At 45.2% G+C, this 27,843-nt stretch overlaps 2 protein-coding genes across 3 annotated transcripts in view; one reads left to right on the forward strand and one right to left on the reverse strand.

The window, feature by feature from the left end:
- Positions 1-27,843, reverse strand: part of PDGFD (platelet derived growth factor D) — a 225,827-nt gene that overhangs the window by 97,468 nt on the left and 100,516 nt on the right. The window lies entirely within an intron of this gene.
- DDI1 (DNA damage inducible 1 homolog 1) lies at positions 10,120-11,554 on the forward strand. Its single transcript, XM_058686602.1, has one exon. The coding sequence runs from the start codon at positions 10,247-10,249 to the stop codon at positions 11,444-11,446; it is 1,200 nt and encodes a 399-aa protein (XP_058542585.1). The 5' UTR covers positions 10,120-10,246; the 3' UTR covers positions 11,447-11,554.

The following is a 27,843-nucleotide window of genomic DNA, read 5'->3' on the forward strand; positions in this document are numbered from 1 at the left end:
TCTCCGCATGCCTCTTGCCCTCCGACTTTGACTCTAACCCACTGCATCCTCAAAGGAAGCTGTCCCCTGGCCGTACCTCAGAGCCTCAGACACAGAAGTGTCTTCTAACGGCATCCAGGGTGACCGAATCTTGCCCCTCCAGCACTGGTGACGGAGGGAGAAGAAGAGTAGAAATTCTGTTGGTATTTATTTTAACAGATCCATTTAAAAAAGTGAGAGTGTGATCAAAGTCATTTTTGTTTTTTAAGTAACGAGGTTCACCATCAAGAAGGTTTGAAGGTCCTTCTCCGAAAGACTGGATGTGTTGACCAACAGCCACGGGACCAATGACCCCTGTCAACACACTGGTTCTTCAAGGGAACCTTCAGATGCTGCTATAAACCATGCCATGGAGCCCCCAGGCTTGCAACCCCATGGCCTCATGGTTACACGGGCCAGTGCTAATGACTCTGGGCTTTCACGCCAAGGGTTTCACTTCCTCAGCTGCGTAATTTGGGTATTTGGTTTCTGGTTTTTTTTTTTAAAGGTCTTTGAGAAAGGTGTCCTATGGAAAGAGGCTCACTCACTGTCCCACCTAACACATACCTGCCGACAACAGGGATTCTAAATCATACTTTTGGGGAAAGACAACACTTACATTCTCAGCATCAACCTCAACCCTTTGGTTGCACGTGACGTAAGCATTACTCACCTTATTTACTATGCAACACTTTTTCACTCCTAATTAGGGCGGATGGATTGTCTTTACACTATGTTCTGTCTGCTTAATAATCCTGTAAGCACGTTATGAGCAAGGACTTTATTGTTGACTTTCTTTAACCTACAAGAACACCCTGCAGATTGCTATGGTTAAAAATGACACTGAACAAATGGTTGAAATAATGCACTATTAACTGATTTTCTTAGCCAACCTTTGAAGCACACTTCCTGGTTTTCAAACAGGTTGGTGATCAAGTCTTGCTACCATCTTGGGGAGCCTAGAGTTCAAGGCCCAAGGGAGTAGGGATGGCTTTAAAGACACAATGGCATCTGATCCGCATCAAGAAGGGGCTAAAATTAACATACATATTTCCTTCGGGATTTATAACCTGCATCATCTCTTCTGACTTCTCCAGGTTGTTAATTACTGTTACTACTCATAGAAAAAACAGTAACTTACTTCAGTGGAGTGTTTTTCTGTTTACAAGACAAATTCAAATTATCCATGAAGTCCATACCAAAATCCTATGCAAAAGAGATTATCATCACCATCCCCATTTTACAGAAGAGGATTATGAAGCTCAGAGAAATTAACGCTTTGTCCAAAGGCATTCAGATAATAAGTGACACATTCAGGGAACTTAAACCCTATTTTTATGACTTCAAAGCTACAACAGGCTTTTGTGGCACCTGGGTGGCTCAGTTGGTTAAGCGTCCGACTTTGGCTCAGGTCATAATCTCACAGTCTGTGGGTCCAAGCCCCAGGTTGAACCCAACACAGGGCTCTGTGATGATGGCTTGGGGCTTGGAGCCTGCTTCGGATTCTGTGTTTCCCTCTGTCTGCCCCTCCCTGCTTGCACTCTTTCTCTCTCTCTCAAAAATAAACATGAAAACATTTTTTTTAAAAAAGCTACAACAGGCTTTCTGTCTTACTGATCTGTATATCTTAACCAGTGCACGTGCATGCACGTGCGTGTGTGGGTGTGTGAGAGAGGAGGAGAGAGAGAGAGAGACTGTTTTCCATAACTGCAGGTACAAAACACTGTTGTTTTATGTAAGGATAGAATAACATATCTTAATTAAATTTTTATACTAGTTTTTGAAGATGCCTGTGTTTTGTTGATTTTCTTTTTGGTCACAGAGGGAAGAATGAGTCAATATTTTCAAAGAACAAAACTCACAGCTCTTTTTAAGAAATGATTCACTTAGAGCCTATTTTATTAAAAGTAGAGCATGACTTTTTCCCTCTAATTGAGGTATTTTGTATCTAGGATGGTCACAGTTATTCTAGATGAAAAGCTCATACTGTAAGGGAATGCTCTCACCTAGGACTCTGAAAGGGAAGAGGGAACGACGGTTAATTGCTGGGCAGATGTGCTACACATCCATCCCAACAACACAAATCACACCCCTACACGAGGCCATCACTGGTTTTGTTGTTGTTCGTGTGTGTGTGTGAGGTTGTTTGCTGCAAATTCAAGAGACGATGATCCTGTTTGCTTTAAACTTTTCTAAAAAGTAGTCTCAGATACTATTTTAATATCCGAAACCATGACTACAGTGCGGCTCCACATTTTAATTTTAATTCAATGCCAGTTTATCTCATGTTGCATAAGCAGTAATTTACGAGTTATCCTTAGAACATTTGGTCCCGTGTCTCTTAGCCACAGGCACGAAGGGTCCAGCACAACTCTCAAGTCTACATGAAAAACATTGCAGTAAGAACATAAGATAAATCAAGACTTTGTTCAAAATGAACAGTGCCTTAAGTTGTTTTGAAGAAAAACGAGTTAATACTGAAAAATAAAAGTTTTGTCAGGGTTGTCTAGACATTTCTGTTCCATTTCATTTACAGTTTGTAAAGAAAAAAAAAATCAATGATCGTATCTTCTTTGTCTTCAACATCAGAAATGGGGCGTCTGGTTTTGAAAGCCAGGGTACCCATGTACTCTGGTTAGTTCCTGTCCTCCAGAGGTCACCAGAAAGAGGCTACTTACATTCTGTGTGTAACCAGCACTGAAATGTTTCACCAATACGTCAGTAAACAAGCGCATATCGGCAGTGAAGCCCATTTTATGAGCTGAATGGAACAGAATATTCCTAAGTGGAATGCAAATGTGGAACAGGACAGGCAGGGGTGGCTCTATGTCTCAGCATAGAGAGAGAGCCCATGGAGATGCTAACACGCCCAAACCTTTCTAATAGTAAGAAGGAAAATGCTCTGTACCTGATGCCATTGAGATAGCCTAAGAAAGAATCCTTGTATCTGGGCTGCTCAATTTAATTTTTCTGACAAAAACAGAAGGTGAGTTGATTTCTCTTTTATTTGCTGTTTTTTTTTTAATGAAGCTTTTGTTTACCAGACTTGTTTCTCATTTTCATGGTTGGAATACAATTAAATCCTATTGACAGATGGGATTCAGCCATGCTAATTACCATGGTGATCAATTAACTCGGCTGCTGTTTGGAACAGAAAAAGCTACATAAACAACAATCTGGAAATTCTGTCTTTTATGAGACCACTGTAGAGACATCACCTATGATGCATACACTTCATGAAATATCCAATTGACCATGTTATGGTGGCACAAGTGGCTTTTGTATTTATTGCAGATCTTCTCACTCTAGCTTTGTCCCATCAGAAAACCAGCATACATCCTGCTGCAAAGATGGGTGGACCCAAAGTGTCAGCTTAAATAAAGTGACTTGCCATGTAACTAGCTTTTGAGGTGGCATGGCCGGTGGCTAGAGCCATCAGATCCTTCGTGTTTGGTAGGACTGTGTGCTATTACTTCGTGCCCTACAGTGAGAAGTCTCCTGTGTCAGGGCTAAATGTGTATGGACAATGTAAACACTGGTTACTTTCAGCAAGTTCTGCATCAGCTTACCAATATGTGCGTAGTTCCATCAACACCTTTATATTACAGGATGATATGCACCAGTTATATGCGTTTATATAAACATACACTAAAAGCACCCACCCCAGAAAGACCTTTGGATATTCCTGAATTAGCCTCTACCCATTTTCTAATAAAATATCTGCACAGGCTGCGGAGTAACGTAAGCTAAGATGGATGGACAACGTCATGCCGAAGACTGGAAGGAATCTTTCCCTAACTGTAAACCAGACGAAGTGAACTGAGAAAAACACCCATGCAGATTTCAACCCAGGCACCACCTGAGCTCTTCCTCCTGGAGCTACGACTGCCCCTTCCCCAGCAAGGCTTGGGACCGGAAGGAAGCACGGGTGTCTATTCTAGGTGTGGATGCTGGGGACAGGGAGACTACTGGTCCCTCCCTGCACCAATCCTACCACCCACAGCATCTACAAGGACAACGGTGAACAGTAAGATGTGTGCGTGAGGAGAACGGAGTCAAGTGAGTGGTGTGATACCTCAAGGAAAGGACTGTCCCTCCAAACCCAGGCAGGAAAAACTTCACCATGACCAAATCCTTCTTCCGGACCCAATGTCATTGCGCTTTCTGCAGCGAGCCTTTGGGCACAGTCCTATCCACGTCCGGCACAACAACCCAACAAGGAACCTTGATCGCTTCCAAGCAAGGTGCCTATGTGTGTCTTCTCTCTCCTACTAGGTATCTTGTTCTTTGAAAGAAGAAAGTGACTCCTACTCATCCGTCTGTCCTGGAAGCCACCAGCCCAGTGACTTGCTTATAGAGCGTGGCCATGACATCTTCATTGTGAAAAATGATTAACATGTTTACGAGCTCATCTCCAAATGGCGTGTAAACTTAACTAACACGTAAATAATAAACAAGTCTGTAACTTTCCAAATACATATACTTCTGGGCAATTAATGGGACAAGACACTGCCAAAGATTTCCCACCAAGAATGACTCTACAGGAAGAACAAAGAGGAAGAGTAGAGAAGTCACAAGTAAATCAGAACTTAAAAAAAAAAACAAAAAAAAAAAAACCACAACCAAAAACCCCAATACAAGTAGTGGGTCCAGGCCTTAGAAGCATGCTCCTAGCAGCAGTAGGAAAGGACTCATGAAGATCCAGGATGCTGGTGCCACTGAGATGTGGACTCTTGTCCAATCTGTGGCTGCTTCCCCATTCATTCCAGCACTTTCGCTTACACATCATGATGGAGGCCCTTTGTTAGGCATTTGGGAGGGTTCACAGTTGAGTAAGACAGGTGATGCACAAACATCTCACACAGTAGTTGTAATGAAATAAAGATACAATTTTTAAAATAAAAGTTTAAAAAATGCTAACTCTTGGCTGTCCCCTAGCTGACATTTGGTCAAATGTATGCCATCGTTCTCCGAACTAGAGGAGTACGCTCAGAAGCATACTGTCTTTTCTACCAACTACCATAGAAAAGACAGATACCTAGAAAATGTTTACAAAAGAACACTGTGTTGATTGAATATTAACACCACCCGAGCGAAAAATTATTTTCTCGTTTTCAGGATAACACATAATTACCTAAATGTAATGAGGAATGACGATGCTAGTGTTAATATTTTGACGAAGAAAATTTATGTTGGAGTTATTATGGTGTATTTGAACTTATGAATAGGTCACGATGCTATTTCTAAACTACAGTGTTTTTGAAATGTGCTGATTACCAGTTTGCTATAAAAGAGTAAACATTTAAAAAGGTATGAATGATTTTCCCCAATCACAGCTCAAATGAAAACATCTTAAGGCTCTATTATCATTACTGTTACTATTTTGTGTAACTTGGTTATTCTCCATAGAGCAAAAATTTTTAAATGGAAACGTTCTTTTTCTAGTTAAGTTTCTAGAAAGTTAAGAAACAAGTATCAACCCATGAAATCATAAGTTGTTTTCATCCTGTCTTTATTACCTTAAATTTATTTAATCTGTAAGTGTTTCTCTCACAAATTACAAGTGATCTTCAGACTTTCAGTAATAAGGTGTAAATCCTACAGATCTGAGTTAATTTTTAAATTTTTTTTTAACGTTTATTTATTTTTGAGACAGAGAGAGACAGAGCATGAACAGGGGAGGGGCAGAGAGAGAGGGAGACACAGAATGTGAAACGGGGTCCAGGCTCTGAGCTGTCAGCACAGAGCCCGACGCGGGGCTCGGACTCACGGACCGTGAGATCATGACCTGAGCCGAAGTCGGACGCTTAACCGACCGAGCCACCCAGGCGCCGCAAATCTGAGTTAATTTTTAAATGATTAAGACAGTGAAGGGATCATACGGCACAAAATTATAGCAGCAAACTTTCTTAAAAATAAGTAAATCACATGTATATTTAGATTTGGGAAGTCTATATTTTGAAGCAGCCAAAAGCTATCAAGACATTGTGTTATTCTCAATATGCAATATATACTTAAAACATATTTCTTATGATTAAATGTGAAAACAGTAATCTATAAAATAAAGCAATAATACAACGTGCCATAAAAGTGCTCCCTGCTGGAAAAGTGTATATCTTTTTAATTGCACATTCTAAGTGATTGAGAACATGTCCTCACTACGTGTGCACTTGCTCTCTCCTCACATGTGTATATTTGTGCAGTGCGGGTCTTCTGTCCATATTCTGCCTCCTCACAATAAAGAAAAACACCAGCTGAGTTGCCAGCAGGTTGATACAGACCATGTTCTCAGGTCTCATGAGTTTCTTCAATTACATATCTGTTTATACATTTACGTTAGAGGTCTTATCATGGTGTTTAAGCCTCAAAGATGGGCAATGCTAAACCTCTCAAATGGGAAACCTTCCAACGTACGAATAAAAGCTTGAACTTTCATCGGAGTACTGTTAATGTGTGTACCGAACAATTATCTGAGGAAATAAATGTTGTTCATTTGTGACAATGTATTGCATTATTGTAAAGCAAATGGAAGAATAGTAAGAAAATTAGTGGTTTAACCTCTGAATCAGCTTTGCAAATTCTGCATCTTTCCCAAGTTGCTTTGAGAATTTCAAGGAACAATTGCCCTGTCTTAATAAGTACTTTATTTTTAAAGTGATACCAGGCACATATTTCAAGCAAGGAATCCAAACACAGCAAGCTGATATGTGTGCTTAATGTGGTTTAATTATTATATATGCTACATACTAGTCATTTACGAAGCTACTCCTTTTTCACAAAAAGACGTCTGCTCTGTAACGAGCAAGACATAGCGCTTTAAACATCAACTGACTTCACTGACACCATAATTATCTGGATTTTTTACTGCATTAAGGTTTTATCAAGAGGCAAATTATAAAGGGAATTGTTGTGGATTTATTCCAAAAAAATAACCTGGGGGCTGTTTAGTGGGCTGGCCTGAAATCAGCGTCATCGTTTCTATTTTCTGGGTATTTAGGCTGTACAAGGAGAATCGATTTTCTGAGTGATCGCCCTGAGACCTTGTAGGGAGTCTCACTTATCAAAGGAAGATTCAATTATGTTCCCATACTGTACTTATGAAAGAAGAGAAGTGAGAGAATATATTCACAGAAACTCGTCAGGAGAAGTTACAAGAACCCCCAGTTACCTGGATTTGTGCACCTAGAGAATTCAGAGCGCCCGTCATTTCTCACCAGGCTGTGCAACAGGAATTCATGCTGTGGGATCATTTTTATATTTAGGCGTATTTATATAGACTCCCGATGATCCCTGAGTTTATTATACAATCAGAGTAAGTTTGTCATTACAGTTTTGAGGGAAAATAATTACACATATGGCATCTCAAACACCCACGGTGCTGAGAGAAATGAAAGAATCAAACCACATATATGTAGTCCCAGAAGGCTGTGTTTACCGTTTTAGATTCCAGGCTGCTTGCTTTGCAACAGAGGCGAGGTCTGCATAAGTGGCTAGACTGGAGGACCCTAAGATCCCAGCTAATCCTGACATCCTGTGTGATACTGTGGGGAATGATGACACTGAATTGGCCAGACCTTGAGGCTTTCGTCTTTCCACCGCGTATTCTCAGAAAAGACTATAATAGGAAAAATGGCATTAATGCAAAATGCCACCAAAAGTAAAGAGTCACAGCAAGCTAATAGAACACACGGCATGAAGGTTAATTATGTTCAGTAACAAAGCAATGGTAACATGAACAAAAAGAACGTTAGCTTCTTCTTTGGATGTGAACCCTGGATCCTTGTTGTGCCAAAAAATCGAAAGCTTACTCTGCAAAAATGATCTCGCCCACTGTTTATAAAACACAAAACCCTAGCATTATCTCCCTGACAACCAACCGTCCAAAGCTGGTTGGTAGGACGTAGAATCTGAGCCTTGCTGGCTGGGTCTCACCTTACACTTATTCTCAAGGTCAGCACGACCAAGGCTGATCTCTGATGACTCATCAGGACATCAACAACTACAGGAGTTTGTGAACTTAACATTTTGAGTCAAAAGGCCATCCCTCTCCACAAAGAGTGGAAAATAGCCCTAAGTAATTCACAATTTTCTACAGGAAAATTACAATGCAAGATTCCGCCCCCCCCCCCCCCCAAAACTGTTACAAAATCCTCCTCATCCTGAAGAGCCACTCCCTTTCCGGTTAAAGGTGTGAAGGGAGGCCACGCACTTCTCAGCCCCCGGTTCTCCACCATGTCCACCCCCACGCGGCTGCCTTTTCGCCACCTTTCCAGAAGCTTCCAGGCCCGACCCCCTCTCCGCATCCTGCATTTGTTCCCCAGACATTATTCACTCCTCCCGAGTTGTGCGGACTTGTCTGGTGTTTTTTCAACCCGCTGACTTTGTGTGGGTATGTGTGTGTGTGTGTGTGTGTCCACCTACACCCCCCTTTCAAAGACCGCGGGGTCCTCTACAAACACAGCTGTCACTTCACATTATCCCCGGAACTCAGCTCATGCTTCGCACACACTGGGCATTTACTCCACGTTCCGATATGAATGAACAGGAGTGTGGAAAGATAATGACAGTCAGAGCAACGGGTGAGAGGCCATCCTTCCTCCGAGACAAACGAGGCCAAAACAAAGCATTTCTGTAGGCTGATGCAATCTGGAACAAACGGTGCAGGTGTTCCGACAGAACCTGCAATATAAAGAGGCGGGGAGGGACAAGGCCGACGATGCAGACTACCTTGCGGTTGGTAAGGACACACACCTGGGAGGCAGGAGTTCCTCACTGAAATACAGACACAAAGAGTGGCATTCGAGGACTTCTCCACGGCCACCGTTGGCCCTGGAGGTCCTGTCTACCCTGACCCCACGAGCCTCCGCTCAGGTGCCTGTGGGAGGGAACGGGCCCTCTGTCGGAGAGGAAGCCAGAGACACCCCCAGAGAGGCATTCATGACGCATTTGACTCTAGAACTGATGTCAGGTTGGTTTCCTCGAAGACGCATCTCGTGCATCCACTGGAGGAAAGGGCCTATTTCTAACCAGGCCTCCATTTGAAAGCCTCCGTGTCACCCACGCATTCTGGGGTTTTCCACTCCCCGCATCCGATGGGTAGACACGTGCCATCCATTCTAGTCAGGGAACACTCTTGTTCCCCACAGAGCGGGCTGGAGCCTTCCTTGTATTTGTTCCTTCGACCCACAGTCCCCTGTCTGCACCATCGAGAACCCTTTACCTGGCTCTCTCCCCACCTGTCCCCATGAAGCGTGAGAGACCTCTTCCTTAAGTCAATTAAATGAAATACACACACACACACACACACACACACACCTGCTTCAAATCTTCCCCGCTTCCTTTCTCTTTTTTCTCTCTTTCCCGCCCTTCCTTTTTTATATTTTTGGAGGGAGGACTCTTCCTTATTGATAATATTGCCATTCCTTGGACTCACGTGTGACTCTATAAACCAGATTCAGTCATCTTCTTTCCAGCCTCACATCCTGCCACTCGAAACCACATACAAATTTCTCCTATTACATTGGACGGCTCACATCCCTGGACAGAAAGCAGGCCGCGTCATGAATTCTGGCTTTTTTAATTCTTTTCGTCCGGAGTGACTCTCACCATTTTTCCCACGGAAAATGTGCATCCGTCAGGACCTGCCTGGTCTCCTCTGGAGCTCAGCGTGTCTCAGCAGAAGCCCTTGCCTCCAGTACTGCGATTTCCCCGTTCACCATCGAGCCCTCCCGAGAGCGTGAGGTCATGGAGCTCAGGCACCGAGTCTGACCCCCACCCCACCCAGAGCTCAGGCACTGAGTCGGACCCCTGTGTTTTGCCCCAGGCACACAGGGAGATGCTCGCCGTGGAGGCGACCCGCACTCCCCGCCTGCAGAGTGACGAAGAACACACAGACTATAGCTCTCAGAGGGCCCCGATGAAACCTTTCCCTGCTATTCGGGAAGAGCTCATCATTCCCAGAGGACGGATGGGCAGGGCTGGAAGGGCTGGCCTGGGAACCACACGGCGGGACCGGAGAGACCTGGCTTCTGGGGGAGTGGGCGTTCCAAGTTCCAAGCAGCACCACACAAACAGGGTCTGGAACACACACGTGCCCTCGAGGTTCCGTGGGGCTGGTGAGCAGCTGGGCCCCCCCGACAAGCGAATGAACGAGAGCTGGGGCACCAGGGGAGGACACCGGTGAGCCCGCCACGCGGCTGATCCCCTGCGCCGACCCGGGGCCCATGCCATGCTGGTCACCGTGTACTGTGTGCGGAGGGACCTGTCGGAGGCGACCTTCTCCCTCCAGGTCAGCCCTGACTTCGAGCTGCACAACTTCCGCGTGCTGTGCGAGCTGGAGTCGGGGGTCCCCGCCAACGAGATCCAGATCATCCACATGGAGCAGGTCCTGGCCGACGACCACAGCTCGCTGGGCTCCTACGGCCTCCGCGACGGTGACGTGGTGGTGCTGCTGCAGAAGGAGAGCGTGGGGTCCCGGACACCGGGCCGCACGGCCAGCCTGCCCCACGTGGAGCTGGCCGGGCCGGCAGAGCCGGGCACGTCGGGCGGCCGCCAGCAGCCCCCCCCGCAGCACCTGCAGCGCTGGGTGCAGCCCCGCGGCCGCAGCTCCGGGGAGAAGAGGGTGTCCGCACAGAGCCTGGACAGCCCTGTGCTGATTCGGAGCATGCTGCTGTCCAGCCCCCACGACCTGTCGCTGCTGAAGGAGCGCAACCCCCGCCTGGCCGAGGCCCTGCTCAGTGGGAACCTCGAGACGTTTTCGCGCGTCCTGATGGAGCAGCAGAGGGAGAGGGCCCTGCGGGAGCAGGAGAGGCTTCGTCTCTACTCCGCGGACCCGTTCGACTTGGAAGCTCAGGCCAGAATCGAAGAAGAGATCCGGCAGCAGAACATCGAGGAGAACATGAACATAGCGATGGAGGAGGCCCCGGAGAGTTTCGGGCAAGTGGCCATGCTCTACATCAACTGCAAAGTCAACGGGCACCCTCTGAAGGCCTTTGTGGACTCGGGGGCCCAGATGACCATCATGAGCCTGGCTTGTGCCGAGAGGTGCAATATCATCCGGCTGGTGGACCGGCGCTGGGCTGGCATCGCCAAGGGGGTGGGCACACAGAGGATCATGGGCCGGGTCCATCTGGCTCAGATTCAGATTGAAGGGGATTTCCTTCAGTGCTCGTTCTCTATCCTCGAGGACCAGCCCATGGACATGCTTCTCGGGCTGGACATGCTCAGGAGACATCAGTGTTCCATCGACTTGAAGAAAAACGTGCTGGTGATCGGCACCACGGGCACACAGACTTCCTTCCTTCCCGAGGGGGAGTTACCCCTGTGTGCCAAGCTGGTGAGCGGTGCTGGGCAAGAAGAGTCTTCAGACAAGGAAGCAGTGGACACTATTAAGCGTTCAGTCAAGGATTTAGGACGGAAAAAGCACTGAAATGGGTTATAAATATGCCACCACCTTGAGGGAGCCTCAGGTCCCGGGAAATTCTAAAATACGAGCTCACTGGCCATGTAATCATTAAAAACATCAGTAACAACCAAACCTGGCTTCAGCACTACCTTCTGAGATCCATCACTGTTAAGTCATGATTGCTTGATCTCAGCCCCTCATCCATTCCCTTATCCCAACGTCACTGAGCCTCAGCCCAGGAAGGCTCTGGAGGTTCCATGTGATTTCCAGAGAATCCATCAAAGAAAATCAATCTCCTCCTTTAGAGACACTGTTCTATCAGATCACGGGGTGGCTCGTCTAAACCACATGCTGTTTGCTCATTCCCTAGAAAGAGCCATCGCTACAGACCCCACAGAACATCTGTAACAAAACAATTTCCAATCAGCACTAACAACTATTTACATTAAGAGAAATAGGTCTATTTTCACAGATGTTGTTTTCTTTGGAAAAAGTCTTAGAAATGGTGAGCCAGTTACACTCTGAAGTTGACTAATACTTACAAATGTCTGTTTTGGACAGTAGAAAGGCAGATTTCCTCATATTCTACATCTTCCCTTCCAGCGGACTCCCCTGGAATCATGCTCACTGCACTCTGCCCCTAAAGGCTGTTTTGCCACATTTGAGAAAATGGAATTTTCTCCTAGGAAGTCTAAAATAATGCCCCCTTTCCCTTGCATTCAAAGAAACCCTGGTCATAAAATTAAGGCCAGCAAGTAGATTTTTTAAATTTAATTATATGGTGCAACTTGGAAGGCTAGTGGTTGTGCTGTGGGGCCAGTGGGAGGTAGGAGCAGGCAGTGGGCCACATCCCTTAATACTCATTTCAACTAAATCATCTAACAAAAAAACCCCAAAAAACCCTCTGTTTTAGGGGTGCCTGGGTGGCTCAGTCGTTTGAGCTTCTATTTTTGGTTCAGGTCATGATCTCATAGTTCATGAGTTTGAATCCCCACATCGGGCTTGCTGCTGTGCGCCTGTCAGTGCAGAGCCCATTTTGGATCCTCTGTGCCCCTCTCTCTGCCCTTTCCCCACTTACACTCTGCCAAAAATAAATATATATTAAAAAAAAAAGAACAGTAGATTCTAAGTCAAGAAATACATGTTCTGATTCTAGCTCAATGGTACTTAGGCATATCGGTTCACATCTGACACAACTCACATTTCTCATCAATAAATCACTTTGGAGCAGAGAGCCATTGTCAGGTGCCTGGGCTTCATTATGATCTAGGGCATTCTTTAAATTAAAATTTCCCAACAAAATCTAAAGCCACTGAAAGCATTTCCCAAAAGTTACAGGAAAACAAAACGCTGTCATCACCATATGCCTTTCTTGGTTGGCTGCTTGGTGACACCAACCATCTTATTTCTAAAGAGTCACCTCTTCCTTCCAGACACCTGTTCACCGCCTGTTTTCTTCTTAATAGACGTTCCCATGCTCAGATGCCGCAACCTTGTCTGCATTCGCGCCAATGGCAGCATCCACTGAACTGCTAAAAATGAGCAATGGACAGACCTCTTCTCTACTTTTGCTCCTAAGTACTCAGCAAACGTAACTAACAAAAGGAAGAAATTCAGAGTAAAGTCAGGGATAATCAGTTAAATGCCTGTGATGAAAACTGACTGAATAAATACAATGAATCCTTCACTGATAAAAATATGCATGTTCCAGGGTGCCTGGGGAGCTCCGTCAGTTGAGCGTCCAACTTTGGCTCAGGTCATGATCTCACGGTTTGTGAGTTCGAGCCCCGCGTCAGGTTTGCTGCTGCCAGTGAGGAGCCTGCTTGGCATCCTCTGTCCCCCTCTCTCTCGGCCCCTCCACCGCTCACACACATACTCTCTCTCTCACTCTCTCAAAAATAAACATTAAAAAAAAAATAAGCACATTGCTCAGCAGTTTCTACAGGGTTCTGTTTTCAGGTCCGAGTGTCCTGAGTGCATGTCATGTGGAAATGCTTGACATAAAAGTTTGGTATTTGGCCTATCAGGATGTCTCACCCATAAAAACCAACCTGAAAAACATCAGATCTTTAAACTAAAAGGTAGCTTGCAAGATATCACATCCCAACATACCCACCTTGCCTTCTTGGAGGAACATTCCTTCTAAAGTAGCTACAGTGACTCAGGACCAGTCTCAAGAATAATTCTGTTTCTGATTTTGAACTGAACTCTACTATTCCATAACTTCCAATAAATAGGTCTTCAAGTTTCCTTCTTCCAAGAACATATGTAATTAATGGGATTTCTCTGGCATGAAATAACCCTTTGAATACGTGAAACCAGTGTCACTTAAGTTTTAACTTAATTCTTTTAGCTGTCTCTCACAGCGTAAGTTTGGACCCATGTAAAAATTTCTGTCATGTTCCTCTGGACATATTCTAGCTTCTAAAAATATTACTTGAGTAAATGGGTTGATAAATTAAAAATACTTTTATTGAGCTAAAAAGCAATGATCTCCAAGAAAAATCAATAAGCAGAGTGGATGAATTAAGCAGTGTCCTTCCTGATTAATTTTTAACATCACTGTCTTTCAAATCAGATAGGATTTTAATAATTAGTTTCATGGATCGAAATCCTGACTCAGTCCTGTGTGCACTTGAATAGATCCTTGTCGATTAAATTTTAAATGGATTAGTTTTAGGAAAAGGTTACATCTTTTGCATATCTATCAAGTAAATTAGATGCTATGCAATGTGCCTTCATATGTGACTGCCTTTAATCCTCAGAATAAATCCTCAAAATAGTCACCAACTGCATTTTACAGATGAGACATTCAAGGCTCAGAATAATGAAACATTCAGATATCCAAAGCTTAGTGTTCTTTAAACTCTTTCTTGACGACAATCTACATTTTTTTTAATGTTTGTTTTTAAGAGAAAGATAGCGGGGGAGGGGCAGAGAGAGAAGGAGACACAGAATCCTAAGCAGGCTGCAGGCTGTGAGCTATCAGCACAGACCCGAGGCGGGGCTCCAACTCATGAACCACAAGATCATGACCAAGTTGAAGTCAGACGCTTTGCCTCCCAGGTGCCCTGACAATCTACCTTTTAGACTGCGACTCAGTTTCACATCACACACACACACACTCACACACGTAAGTCTGTTTTTCCGAAACAAAAAAATTCTTGAAATAATATGAAATGTTTTACCCTTTCCCAGGCTATTACTTCAAAAAACTATATTTTATTACTTAAGAAAATACATTTAGACATGTCCCACTAATTATCTCACCAAGGTATCCTGACTCACAATGTGAAAAAACTGACCCACCGGCCTGCTGAGTTCAGGTCTTTCTGATTTCAACCTCCTTGATGCGACACATTTGAGTCCTAGCTACCAGTAAAAATTGTCACAAAATGTCACCAACTCGGATTCTTGCTACTGGACTTGAGTAAGCCTTGTAAGGAAGACGGAGAGTCTCATCTTGAATTTGCATATGACTGGTGACCTGGGCTCCCCCCACCCTGCTTAAAGGAACGCTTGCCAAATGCGGATAAATGACCCCGCTGCTCTGCAAAGAAAACCAAAACAAAATCTATGGAAATGAAACATCACTGGCAGAAAGGACTACAGAGGAGCAGTGGCCAGAAGAGGGTCAACAATTATTTACTGAACACCCACGAAATAAGCATGAGCCACACTCGCACAAATGTGCACATGTGCGAGTTATTTCCAGACCTCAAGGAGAGCACAGCCTGGCAGAGCCAGGGGAAAGACTTGTAATCAAGTGAGGCCAGAAAGGGTGGACGTGGAATGTGTTGGTGCAAATGAAGGAATGAATCTTATTACGGGGGGTATGTGAAAAGAAAAAACAAGCCACTGAGTGCACTCTCAATATGTCTAAAATGACCGACACGGATTCTGGACAACAAACATCCTCTCCTCCTACAGTTCGGGCTGCTAACATACAACTTCTACAGCGTCTGCTGTTGGGAATTATCGACTACGGGGAATGTACTACCTGGAAAACGAACAAATCTTCATTTTCCTTCTTCCGGTTAGACATCAGGATAAAGCACGCCACTTGAGGAAGCTGACCTAACCCTGTTTAAGATGACAAGCCATTTAAAGAAATCCATTAATCCCTTGGTTTCACCTAACGTCCATGTAAATGCCCGTTTCACCTAAAAGGAAATCACTATTGTCGATAAGCATGCATTTCGAGAAGGCAGTAATGCATTCTGCTGCAGTTAAACCAGAAGACTGATGACTGGGATTTGGAGGGCACATAGCCTCAATTTTTTTCCTAAAGCACCAGGTCGTAAAATTTCTCTTGTTCCTAGGGGAAAACCCACTCCCCAAAAGAAAAAGAAACAGGTGTCTGCATGTATGAATTCCTCTTCACTGCAGGCATTAAATGTTGCCCTTTAAAAAAAAAATGTTTATTTTTGAGAGAGAGAGAGAGAGAGAGTGAGAGAACGCATGTGAGGGGGAAGGGGCGGGGGGGGCGGGTACAGAGGATCCGAAGCAGGCTCTGTGCTGTCAGTGCAGAGCCCAATGCAGGGCTTGAACTCCCAAACCCTGAGATCCTGACCTGAGCCAAAATCAGGAGTCAGAGGTTCAGCCCACTGAGCCACCCAGGTGCCCCTAAATGCTGCCTTTCTAGGAGAACAAGGCACTTCGTACAGAGGGTCATTGCTGACATCCAACATTCCATAAAGAAACATTTGAGGGAGTGGTTGGACAGTGATCTGGGACTCACCGCTGGGGAAGACACTGTTAAAGTGCTAACATTCAGAGTGGTTCTTGGAGACTGACAAGAGCCTGGAAAACCGAAGAAGAGGAACAAAGGTAAAGAAAGGGTAAACAAGGACGAGGGGAGGGGGAAAAACCCTAAAGGTCTATTGTGCTTTTAAAACTACATCTCCCGGGGCGCCTGGGTGGCTCAGTTGGTTGGGCGGCCGACTTCGGCTCAGGTCATGATCTCACGGTCCGTGAGTTCGAGCCCCGCGTCAGGCTCTGTGCTGACAGCTCAGAGCCTGGACCTGTTTCAGATTCTGTGTCTCCCTCTCTCTCTGCCCCTCCCCTGTTCATGCTCTGTCTCTCTCTGTCTCAAAAATAAATAAACATTAAAAAAAATAAAAATAAAAATAAATAAAAAAAAAAAACTATATCTCCCTGGGTTTAAGGGCTGTTTTATAAGGTGGGTGGGGACTGGGCTGAGATTAAGTATTGGCTGTTAGGTCCACACTACTTTATTTGTCACTGGCCAGGTATTTAAAGTGAAGCCTTCCTCACTTTGGAGCCTGAGTCAAACTTGCTTTTGTGCCCCTGCTTGTTTGCACGTCTGGCTCCACCTGTCAGAATCAGACTTTCTAAAGAGTCCGTATCAGAGGAGCGGGTCTGCAGTCCCGCTGTGGCTTTTGGTACAGGGTCCGTGTGACGGGCTGTGGAGCTGGGCACACCTGTGGTGGCTTCCTCTCATTACCCCAAAGGACTCTTTTCTGATGGTGGCTTCCCTCCCCTTCCCCCTCCCTCTGCCCCTCCCCGCCCCTTCCCCACTTCTTTTTTTGAGGAAAGACTTTTATCAAGCCAGCTTTTCTATTTCTAATTAGTAAGGCTTATTTTAAGAACACCATTAGAAAAATCATAAGGTAATCTCCTCCTGTGTGAACATCCATACGAGGCCACACAGGCTGTGCTCCAGAGGAGAGCAAAATGTCTATTTTCTACTGGTAACTGATATATGGATGCTGTGTCCAAATAAAGTAGACACTGAGGACCAACAAAGGCATTTTCCAGGTAATGTAATCACTTAATGCCATCAAATTCTTATGCTACAACATCAGTCACTATTCTAAAATCTTACTCTACTAGCCCTTTGTTGCAAGGACCTTGAGATGAAGAGGAAAATTCATTTAAATTTTTTTTAACATTTATTTATTATTGAGAGACAGAGGGACACAGAGCGTGAGCAGGGGAGGGGTAGAGAGAAGGGGAGACAGAGAACCCGAGGCAGGCTCCAGGCTCCGAGCTGTCGGCACAGAGCCGGACGCGGGGCTTGAACTCACAAACTGTGAGATCACGACCTGAGCCGAAGTCGGTCGCTTAACCGACTGAGCCACCCAGGCGCCCCCATTTACAATTACATTAATTCGCATATTCTCCCTTCAAACCCATGTCAAGTCTAGAGATTCAATGAGTCTGTCAGTCAGAAAGTATCAATGTCTTGAATGCATCAACATCACTAAAAATTCAATATATTTTTTCAAGAGTCCGGTCACTGTCCTATGTCATGCAGAGACACAAGGAAATGTGACAGTCTGAGCCTTTAAAAGAAGTCAGATGAGCTGGAAAAAAATGCCAAGTAAATGATTCAAAAAAAATATTCCAGGGGCGCCTGGGTGGCGCAGTCGGCTGAGCGTCCGACTTCAGCCAGGTCACGATCTCGCGGTCCGTGAGTTCGAGCCCCGCGTCGGGCTCTGGGCTGATGGCTCGGAGCCTGGAGCCTGCTTCCGATTCTGTGTCTCCCTCTCTCTCTGCCCCTCCCCCGTTCATGCTCTGTCTCTCTCTGTCCCAAAAATAAATAAAAAACGTTGAAAAAAAAAATTAAAAAAAAAAAAATATTCCATTCGGTGCTGACTCGTGACATATAGAACATCAGTGCAGGGGATGGTCTCCCGCGCCCGATCTGAGCTGCTGACCGCAACATGGCAGAATCTCTGGGAGAAAATTTTATCAAGCAGCTACTGTGTGTCAGCCACGATCCCGGTGCTGCATGTGCAACAGTTTTTGGTGCTCAACCGGTACTTGGAGCTGCAGCCAGGCAAACAGGAGAATGTGTCCCCTCCTCAAAGATGAGTCATTCAGTGGTGAGGTGACCCAGCTAACCAAAGCAGTTCTCAGGGCGAACTTCAAGGTGAAGTCTGTGGTCTGCTCTTGCCTTGACCCGCGGTGGGTGGCACCGTGCCCAAATTCCTTCCTGGTGCGGGCTTAGTCTCCCAGCACAGTTTGACAGCTGTAAACAGATACTGGGCTCACAGGACCACGAACAACAGCAATGCGGGCAGAAGAAGTTAACTCCTAGAGATGAGTCAGCGGAATGGAACACTGTCACATACTTAACCTCCAGGAAATAAGAAGTGGGCTTCTCCGGGCCAACCAGATGGCAATTCTGCAAATGTTTGGGGACTGTGAAAACCTGGAATAGGGCCCAAGTTACTAAGGAAAATCTAGCAGGTGTTGGAATTTTCCGAAGCGATAATGATCTTGTTCGTAATGTTATCTTTGGTATTCGGTATTTTGTACAAGGCAAAGAGTACCTGCTTAATAGATATAGATTATATGAATGAATAAATGGACAAAGTCCCACATTTATTAATAAGGTGATGCAGAGAAAGTGTGACTTTTTTATTTTTTATATAAAATATTTAAGGTAGGTATGACCAAATTATATATAGTCAGATTACCTTTGTTTTTTTTAAAAAAATTTTAACGTTGTATTATTTATTTTTGAGAAAGAGAGAAAGTACGAGCAGGGGAGGGGCAGAAAGTGAGGGAGACACAGAATCCGAAGCAGGCTCCGGGCTCTGAATGGTCAGCACGGAGCCCGACGTGGGGCGTGAACCCACGAACTGGGGGATCGTGACCTGAGCCAAAGTTGGAGCTTAACCAACTGAGCCACCCAGGCACCTCTAGATGGATTTTCCTTGTATAATTAGAATAAATACATTCTGAGTTAACAACATGGGTGATATTCACATGTACAGATTTAAATGTAAGTGATCCAAGAAGTAAATCCTTAGGGTGCTTTTAATCTGGGTAAATTGCCAACTGTTGCATTCCAAGGACAATCTAACTAGTTGGTTTGTGTGGCCGAATCCCCCCTTTGTAAAAACCAACAGTCTAACCTCATGGCAACACTCTGCATTTCAGGGAAACCAGAACAACTGGTCACCCTACAAGGGTTGGAACCGGATTTTTAATGTAAAGCACGAGAAAGAGGATACTGTGGACACCTCCAAACAGGATGCACATTTAATGGGCCTGAATGATCGACGACCCGTGTTACCAGCATATGTCCAAATATACCTTGAAAGGAGAATGTCCTAGTCTATTTGCAGAAGAGAACTAACCCTATTTAAACTGATTCATCAAATACTTCTGGACCGGAAAATGAATCATTTAATTTTTTTTTAATTTTTTTTAATGTTTACTTAGTTTAGAGAGAGAGAGACACAATGCAAGTGGGGGAGGGGCAGAGAGAGGGAGACACAGAATCCAAAGCAGGCTCCAGGCTCCGAGATATCAGCACAGAGCCCGACATGGGGCTCGAACTCACAAGCTGCGAGATCATGACCTGAGCCAAAGTCAAATGCTTAACCTACTGAGCTACCCAGGCACCCCGAAAATGAATCCTTTTAAATATCATAAGAAAACCACATCTTAAGTACTAAAATACTTTAATGAAAGAACCCTAAATATTTTTTCAAGAAAACCCACAGTACAACTGAAGGTGAAGAAGCCGCTTTAATTGTCAGGACCCCTTAGAAGTGGTTTATGTTTACACCACTATAAGAATGAAATCAATGGAAATGGATTTCAGAAAATAGGAGCAAAATAAATATTTCAAATAATTATGAATTTGGATTATCCTGAAGAAGCCCCGATAAGACAAAATTATACCATTTTTCACCCCGAGAGTAAGGTTAGTGGTGGAATGAATTTAAGCCTCAAAGTAAATCCCAGGTTGGGCATTTTCAGGGACTGTCTGAACAGAGGAGCAGAAACGACAAAAAGGAACACAAATAACGATGTTGCCTCCACATTTATTTTAAGTCACCACGTAACTGGCAGAAAGACAAGATGCACTGAATAGAACATAAGGTAGGACTGCACGGTGGGAAACCAGCAGATTTTGGACAAAAAGTTGTGCTTACAGACAGCAGATGATGTCCAGAAGCAGCAGCTTGGCCCAGGATGTGAGTGAGGGGTGGGAGAAACACGGGGGGACCCCTGATCCAGCAGAAAGTTGTAGAGAGTTGGGGGCTGGGCAGAAGGAGAGGGAGATACCACCGGCCGATCACACTGCCACGGAAGCAGAGGCGTGAGAAGGTTCCAAGGAAAAGAGGTCAGCCACTGAGGCTCAGTGTGCCAAACAACGCAAAGAAAAGCCAAACGGCAAAGCGGGACCTTTCCCTCTGTCACCGCAAGGACAACAGAATCTGTGACAAGAGTGGCTTTCACAGACCTGAGCGGCGTGGGGGGAGCAGATGACTTCCGTAGAGCACCAGCAACATGTGGACAAGGACCTCGTCTTATCCGAGAGGCCCATTCTTCACTCCCTGTTTAATCACTCCCCTTCTGACCCACCTCCTCAAAAGTTTAGAGAGAAACGCTGTTAAGAAAAATGTTATATAAATATCCCAGAGCCAGGGCTGCAGGCTGTATTCTACCAGGAACAACTGCATGAAGTGAGGGCAACAGATGGGCAGTTGGGGTAAAACAGAAACAGAGATCTCTGTTCAAGCCCTGCCACCTGCTATCCCTTGGCATCCGAAGCCAGAAATGATGGAAAACTATCTCGCTGATTGGAGATAAGCTGTAGGAGTTTACATATGGCAAGGTCTCCACTGTCAAAGCCTCATTATGTAATGACTCTTAAGTGCCTGGTCTCAAATTCTCTTCATTGACACAAGGCACAACCACACGGCTTGCTCTTTCTCTAGGTGTTCAATACGTTTCACGAGAAATGCAAAAACCTTTCCTGGCACCCAGCTCTTCACCATGATTCAAGCTCCACTGCTTTTGAAAAACTCATGCCACAGAATTTCCAAAAGAACAGCAAGAATATACTGTTAATTGCTTGATTTTTACATATTTCGATGTACAGCTACTACTAGAAAGGCACGTGTGGAAGTTTCACATTTCCATGTGCACTGGAACTTTCCATGGGTTTGTGAAGGTCTAAAAACCCTGGCAACCAACTCAACAGATGAGTTTAGGTCCTGGAGGAAGTTAAGAGAATAGGGCAGAGATACAGCATCCTATAGCTGAAATGCCAAGGTCACGAGGTGAAGGTGACCGGTCAGGTTAAACATATAACGTCCACTAACAGGTGGCCAAAATGACTCTAGTATGTAGCTCAGGTAAATCTGCTTGGTGAGTGACAGGGATTAAGAAGCACGGCCTTATTTCAGTCTCCCAAGATACACATGAATAATCTGGGCCACGCTTTCGAGGATGACTATAGCTTCCTGGACCCCCTATGTGGAGGAGTCCCCGGTGAAAACCTGTGGGTACTGTGTGGAGGGAAATAAAGAAATCACATTTGGCTCTAGAGGCCAAAGGAAACAGACGTTTCCTGAAGAGCAGGGGGTCCCACAGCGCTGAGAGGTTAGGAAGAGGGCTGAGAATTCAAGGCGAGATTTGGCAAGATGGAGGTCGTCGGTGACTTGGGCAGGAGTGACACTGTGGGTGCGGTGAAGAAAGAAAGGTTCCTCGGAGAAGGTCCAGGAGTCAGCTGGCGTGAAGGAGATGGGGAGAGCTAGATCCTGAGAGCTCCCTCAGGAAGGGGTTCTTCCAGGGAAGAGTGCCACACCATTGTGGATGAAAGGGCCACAAGACCAAGTGTTTTACTATGGAAGTTACTGGGTGTATTTACATGTTGATGAGAATAATCCAGGGTGAGGAGGAAAATGAAGAAACTACAGAACAAGGGTAACCCAGGACCCAGATCCTTGTGCCTGAGGGGCAGTGGAGCCCGAAGAACAGGAATTTCTGGCTTGGGACCACATCAGGCAGATCGGACAGCCTGAAGATGGCCACTTATGCCCTCTTGTCTTCTCCTAACGACCTCAGCAAGGCCACGAGCAAGCTTGAGATGAGGGCAGGGAGCTGGCGAAAGACCTAGGAGGGAGGGCACGGGTGAGAGAGTCATTAGTCAGAGAGGTAGCTGAGTGTTGGAGCGACCCCGAAGGCCCACTGAAGATTCCGGGTCCAGGATGAGAAAGAAAACCAGCCGTGCTGATGGAAGGCGACACTAGACAGAGGCTGTGCCTACGGAAGGGACCCTAGACAGAGGCCGTGGACGTTCTGGTTCCTGCACCCATTGTGCTATGCTCTCTGGGCGCTCTGTCCCCAGGATAAAGGAGAAGGTGGTGCGCCCGTCCTGCTGGGAGGCAGCCAGCCTTGCGTGCGGCCCCCTGAGTTGACTACAGCTTCTAGAACCCTAGGTGGGGGAGTACTCAGTGTCTGTTCACCTGCGCCAGAGTCCTGAAGGCAAATGGCCACCCCTCCAAGTGCCCCCAAGTGCCCACCCTTGGGGGCACATGTAACCAGCAGTGCCCCCACGTCTGAGACTCTAACTGTAACTGTAAGTGTCGGCATCAGGGGAATCAGACACCCATTTAATTCACCACCACTGCTCTACACCCCCATCCCCCAGAGCAGTTTTTAGACAGAAAATGGGCCGTGCGCCAGGCCACACAAGCAGAAGCTGGGTTTGCCCTTGTTACTTGGTCAGGCCCGAGAGGTACTAACGAGCGGCCCAACAGGCTACAGATGAAAGCCAGGAACGGGGACAGCCAGCACAGGGTGGTCGGGAAGCGAAAACCCAGCTCTCCGTTATTAAGGAAACTGCTGTCACGAGCTATCGTCATAATGAAACAGAAGTACAGGCCCAGGAGCGGCCAAAAAAAAAAAAAAAAACCAAGTTTGGTATTCAGGTATCGCCAGTACGGCATTAAATAGCATCCCACTACCATAAAACGGGAAAAATTAATTTTAATTGTATTGACCACAAGGCCTCCAACATGAACTGAGAATTAGTTGACAAGGACAGGGCAATAATTAAAGGCAATATATCAGATGCCGCTCAAATGATCAGTGGGGGGCTTCAGGCATCACGGTGAGTGACCTTTCTAGTTTGACACCTTCATTAATGATGTGTAGGAGGAAAGCCAGCATGTGACCAGGCTTTCCAAAAGGATTCCACCTCAGGAGCTATTCCAAATGCGAGCTGCCAACATCACGGTAATAACTTAAGTAGAAGTGAATACAAAGGTTCTTGGGAAGACTGAAAATTCAAGACAGGCAATTATACAGTGAGATAACAGAGGTATATGAGGAAAGTCCCAGGTCAAAATATTAAAGGGTGGCAGGATGAAGGGGAGCGGACTATACTACCCCCAAATCTGCCACTTTGACATACTGATTTTTTTTAATTAAAGTTACTTAAGAAAGAGCCAGAGTAAGAAAAACACCCTGACCCTCCTTTGTCCCTGTGAAGTAGGAACTGAATCTCCCACGTGAAAGGGACCCTCCTTGTACAAAGAGGATAGACGGCATTCCCATCACCAGAGATATGGGATTCGGGGCTGAGAAGTCTGTATACGTAAACCTTGTTGCTTCTTTACGCATTTGCTAGCCTACGCCCAAACTTCTTGGACTTGTCAATTCTTCGCGAATTTACTGTTTTCTTGTCCAAAAGGTGTAACAGGTGCCTTCCGCAGTCACTTGTTCGCATCTCATGTTTTTATGGGCTTCCACATATACCGAATTAAATTTGTTTTCCTCTTGTTAATTTGTCTTATGTCTAATTATTAGACCAGGCAAAGAACCTAGAAGCGGAAACGAGAAGAGCTTTCCTCCCCTACAATGGTGATTCCTGGGACAACCCATAGTTCTATTACTGACATTTATTGAATAAAAATGCCTGCCAGATATTATAAGCACTATTCTTGCACCTAGAGAGTGTAATCAAACATACCACAAGTATACAAATAGTCATGGGCTTTTTTTTGTTTGTTTAAAAAATCTTTTAAACATTTTTGTATAAATTTTAAACTGGACTTAAATCCCTGTAACATAAAATTAACTCTTTTAAAGCGACCAATCCAGTGGCAATCAATACAGTCACGCCATGGTTACAACCACCACCTCCATCCAGTTCCGAGATATTATCATCTCTCGAAAAGAAGACCCTGGACACATTCAGCATTTGCTCTGCTCCCTGGCCGCCAGCCTCCTAGCCTCTGGCAACCACCAGTCTGTGTCTGTCTTCATGGATTTACGGGTTCTGTACATTCCATCTAAATAGAACCATACGCTCTGTCACCATGCGGCCGGGCTTCATTCACTTAGCTGAGAAGCATGTATCAGTATTCATTCCTTGTGGCTGAAGCCAGCATGCTTGTGAATTAACCACGTTAATTTCCAAGCACCCCCCTGGACCTACCTCCCAGTTCTGAGTGGCCACAACGTGGCAGAACCCAGCAGAAATCCACAAAACCTAGGATCTTCCGATTAATAAAAACTCCTAAGGAAAGACCACCCCACAAGAGTTTATTTTGCTAATTTTACTACAAGGGATCACTCAAGAAACTGATGATGCTACTGTTAGAAAACATTCCCTTGAGCGACATTGTGATCTTTACTAACGAGACAGGCTACATATTCACTAATGACTGATGAGCTGGAATCTTCAGAACTCCTTAGCTAGGAAGATCTGGAGCTAAGTGGACTGCAGTGGGAATTGAGGAGACTTTGGGTGGTTTTTTTTTGCTACTTGTTTTCCATCCAACCTCCAGGGTTGACATGGACAGATGAAGTTGATTCTCTTTCTGGTGGGTTCCCAGAATATTCAAGAACCGGCTTCTCAACTGGTAACTGACCCACATCAGGGACGGATGAACACCTGTTCTATGAAATGTCCTGAGGAGCCTGTAGAAAAAGTCAGAAAAGATCTTCCTTTTTCCTGTTTTCATCTACGTCTCCATTCTGTGGGATCTTTACTCTATGTCGGGCAGAGAATTTCTATGTTCTTATTCACCGGCAGAAACAGAGCGAAGTAATTTGAGACAGAATATTTGTCTTAATTGTAATTTTCCAGGCTAGGATTTTAAGTCATACTTTCTTCTATTATTTGGTTTATATGCTTATGATTTAATTGACCAGATACCCCCTTGCTATGAAATCTGGAATGGTGAGCTTCTCTTAAAAATCTCAGTCCACTGAACTGAAGTAGGAGAACAATTTCCTAATGATGCCTTTGAGGAAAAAATAGGTGCTTTTTCTACTGCAAGAGTTTTCAGAAAGAATACTAAGAAGTGGAGATCCCATTTACAAAGCACAAATTTTCCTCTGAGGAGACATTATTTTGTTCTCTCTTGTACTTCAGATAGTTGGGTAAAAACACTATGCAAAATAACTGAAATTTCACTTTTTGCTGTGTCTGTTTTTCTCACAAATGTGTATTTTAAAATTTGTGGTCATTTTATTTACTCACTTAATTTAAATGAGATGGCAATTCATTCCTGCAGAAACTGATTGCTGCCCAAAGAGCTTTTAGACTGCAATTAGCTTATTACAAAAATGCTCCAGATGGGTATACTGTTCCTATGAAAATGGGTTAAATAGCTGTAATCGCTATAAACTGAAGAGAAATTATTTATATCTTGTGACATAAGTGTAGTCATCTATAAAAGTAAACTACATCCACATAAAAGTAACCTTTTTGTGTGCCACATCAGTTATTTGGTACATAGTTTGGAATAGAAGGTACAGAATGAGAAGTGTATACAGTCAACAGAGCGGGATTTTATCAACGCTTGCATAATCCGGAGAGATCAAACGAGACGTGATGCTGAGACCCAACACAACACATGCTCAATGTAAAATTTGAGGAATTCATAAATACGGATGAAACAATGGCCCCAAATTCCCGAGGCTTGTCCTCTGTCACATGACAGAGATCAGGGAGATTTGCACGTGTGGGAAGAGGCAAGACAGAGACAGTTATGAGGGAGGAAGATTCATGGACCACAGAAGAAGAAGGGAGGCCGGCAGAAAAGGAGGCAGTATGCTTCTCCGGAGCCCAGCCCGCCAGGAGCCTGCGATGTCCACGGTGTAGACGCCACACCGGAGCCAGACAGGGGTCCCCAGGGGGCTCCACGTCACCTACCACAGCAGCAAACACCACCATGTGTGGATTACGTGTTTGCCTCATAACTGGATTTCTGCTGCTGGGAAAGGATTCCTGGAAAGGAGGAAGAAGGGGTCCTGTTTCTGGGAATGAGGCTCCCGGAAAATGGCACCTGTGTTATTGCACAAGGCCCCCCACCGCACGGGGGTCGCACACCCGCTGCTGGCCTTCACCAGCGACACTGTGTTAGTGTCTTCATTCCACCGGATGGATGCTGGTCAAAGAGTGAGGAAATTATGTACTTTCCCCATTAAATAACTTAAATGAAATGGGGCAGTGCTAACAAGGAAGCGGGCAAACGTGATCGGCGGGCAATACAGACACGTACGGGAAGTGGGTAAGAAATGTGAACTAACGTCCAGCCTCATCAGACACAAAATGAACACGTGGGCAAGGAGGGATCCGGGGACACGCGCCTGGCCAAGTCTCTGGAGACAGCACTTGGAGGAGAAACGGAGAGAAGGGGATCAAGGTGGTGACGAATCAACAGGAGAGGAGAAAGGTGGTGAGTGGGGAGGACATTTTCCAAGGCTTTAGTTCCAGAGGAAGAGGGGGAGGGCGCTGGAGGGGCCAGGAGGGCAAAGGCACAAGTGCACGTGTTCAGTTTCCCTCGGGAGGTACCTGCGGGAGGTGACAGGTCAAAGCAGCCACCAGCAACAGAGACAGACAAGACAGACACGGCACGAGGCAAGAGTCCTGGTGGCGAGCAGACGGCACGGAAGGGACAGGTGCAGGGATGTGTCTCGGGAAGGAGGACCGGACAGTTGCCGAGCCCCATGCTCCCCCTCCCACTAAGAACAGCAGGAATCCCTTAGAAAACACGACACAAAGAGCATCTGGCATACTTAACATATTTTAATTTAACATGTTTAATACAAACACTACCTGCTCCTACCAAGGGCTTTGACGCAAATGTCATGTATGGTCAAAAGCAAATTCTGACAGGAGAAAGGATCCCTGCTCTGTTGTAACACAAAACAGCAATTCCTTTCAAAGAATTCACGATAAGGAACTAACACATATATCACACGGTCACACAGAAGCACACATATTTATTTACACATACACGTTTAACACACACACAGAGTCTCACCAGCAGAATGAGATTCAGCAGAGGTAGAAGGGAAATTTTAGAGCCAACTCAGACATGGGTTTGAATCCTGGCCCTGCCCACTTCTAGCTCATTCTTATTCCCTGCTGTATGCTAGACATTCAGTGTAGTCTCTGGGTTAATAAACATTTGTAGAAGGAATAAATGAATAACATTTTTTGAGTTGTGAGATTTGGATCCCTTTTCTATGAACAGAACTAATCATCCTTCAAACTCAAGTGTGTTACAAGGAATAGAAATAACATATGAATGTGGTAATATGGTGTCTGGAAGTTAATTGGAAATACGTGGTAAATATCCATCTTTAGGGGTAAAAGTAAAAAAAAAATAAGTACTATTTGAAAAATT

Source organism: Neofelis nebulosa, chromosome 10 (assembly GCF_028018385.1).
Source record: "Neofelis nebulosa isolate mNeoNeb1 chromosome 10, mNeoNeb1.pri, whole genome shotgun sequence".
Lineage (NCBI taxonomy): Eukaryota > Metazoa > Chordata > Mammalia > Carnivora > Felidae > Neofelis > Neofelis nebulosa.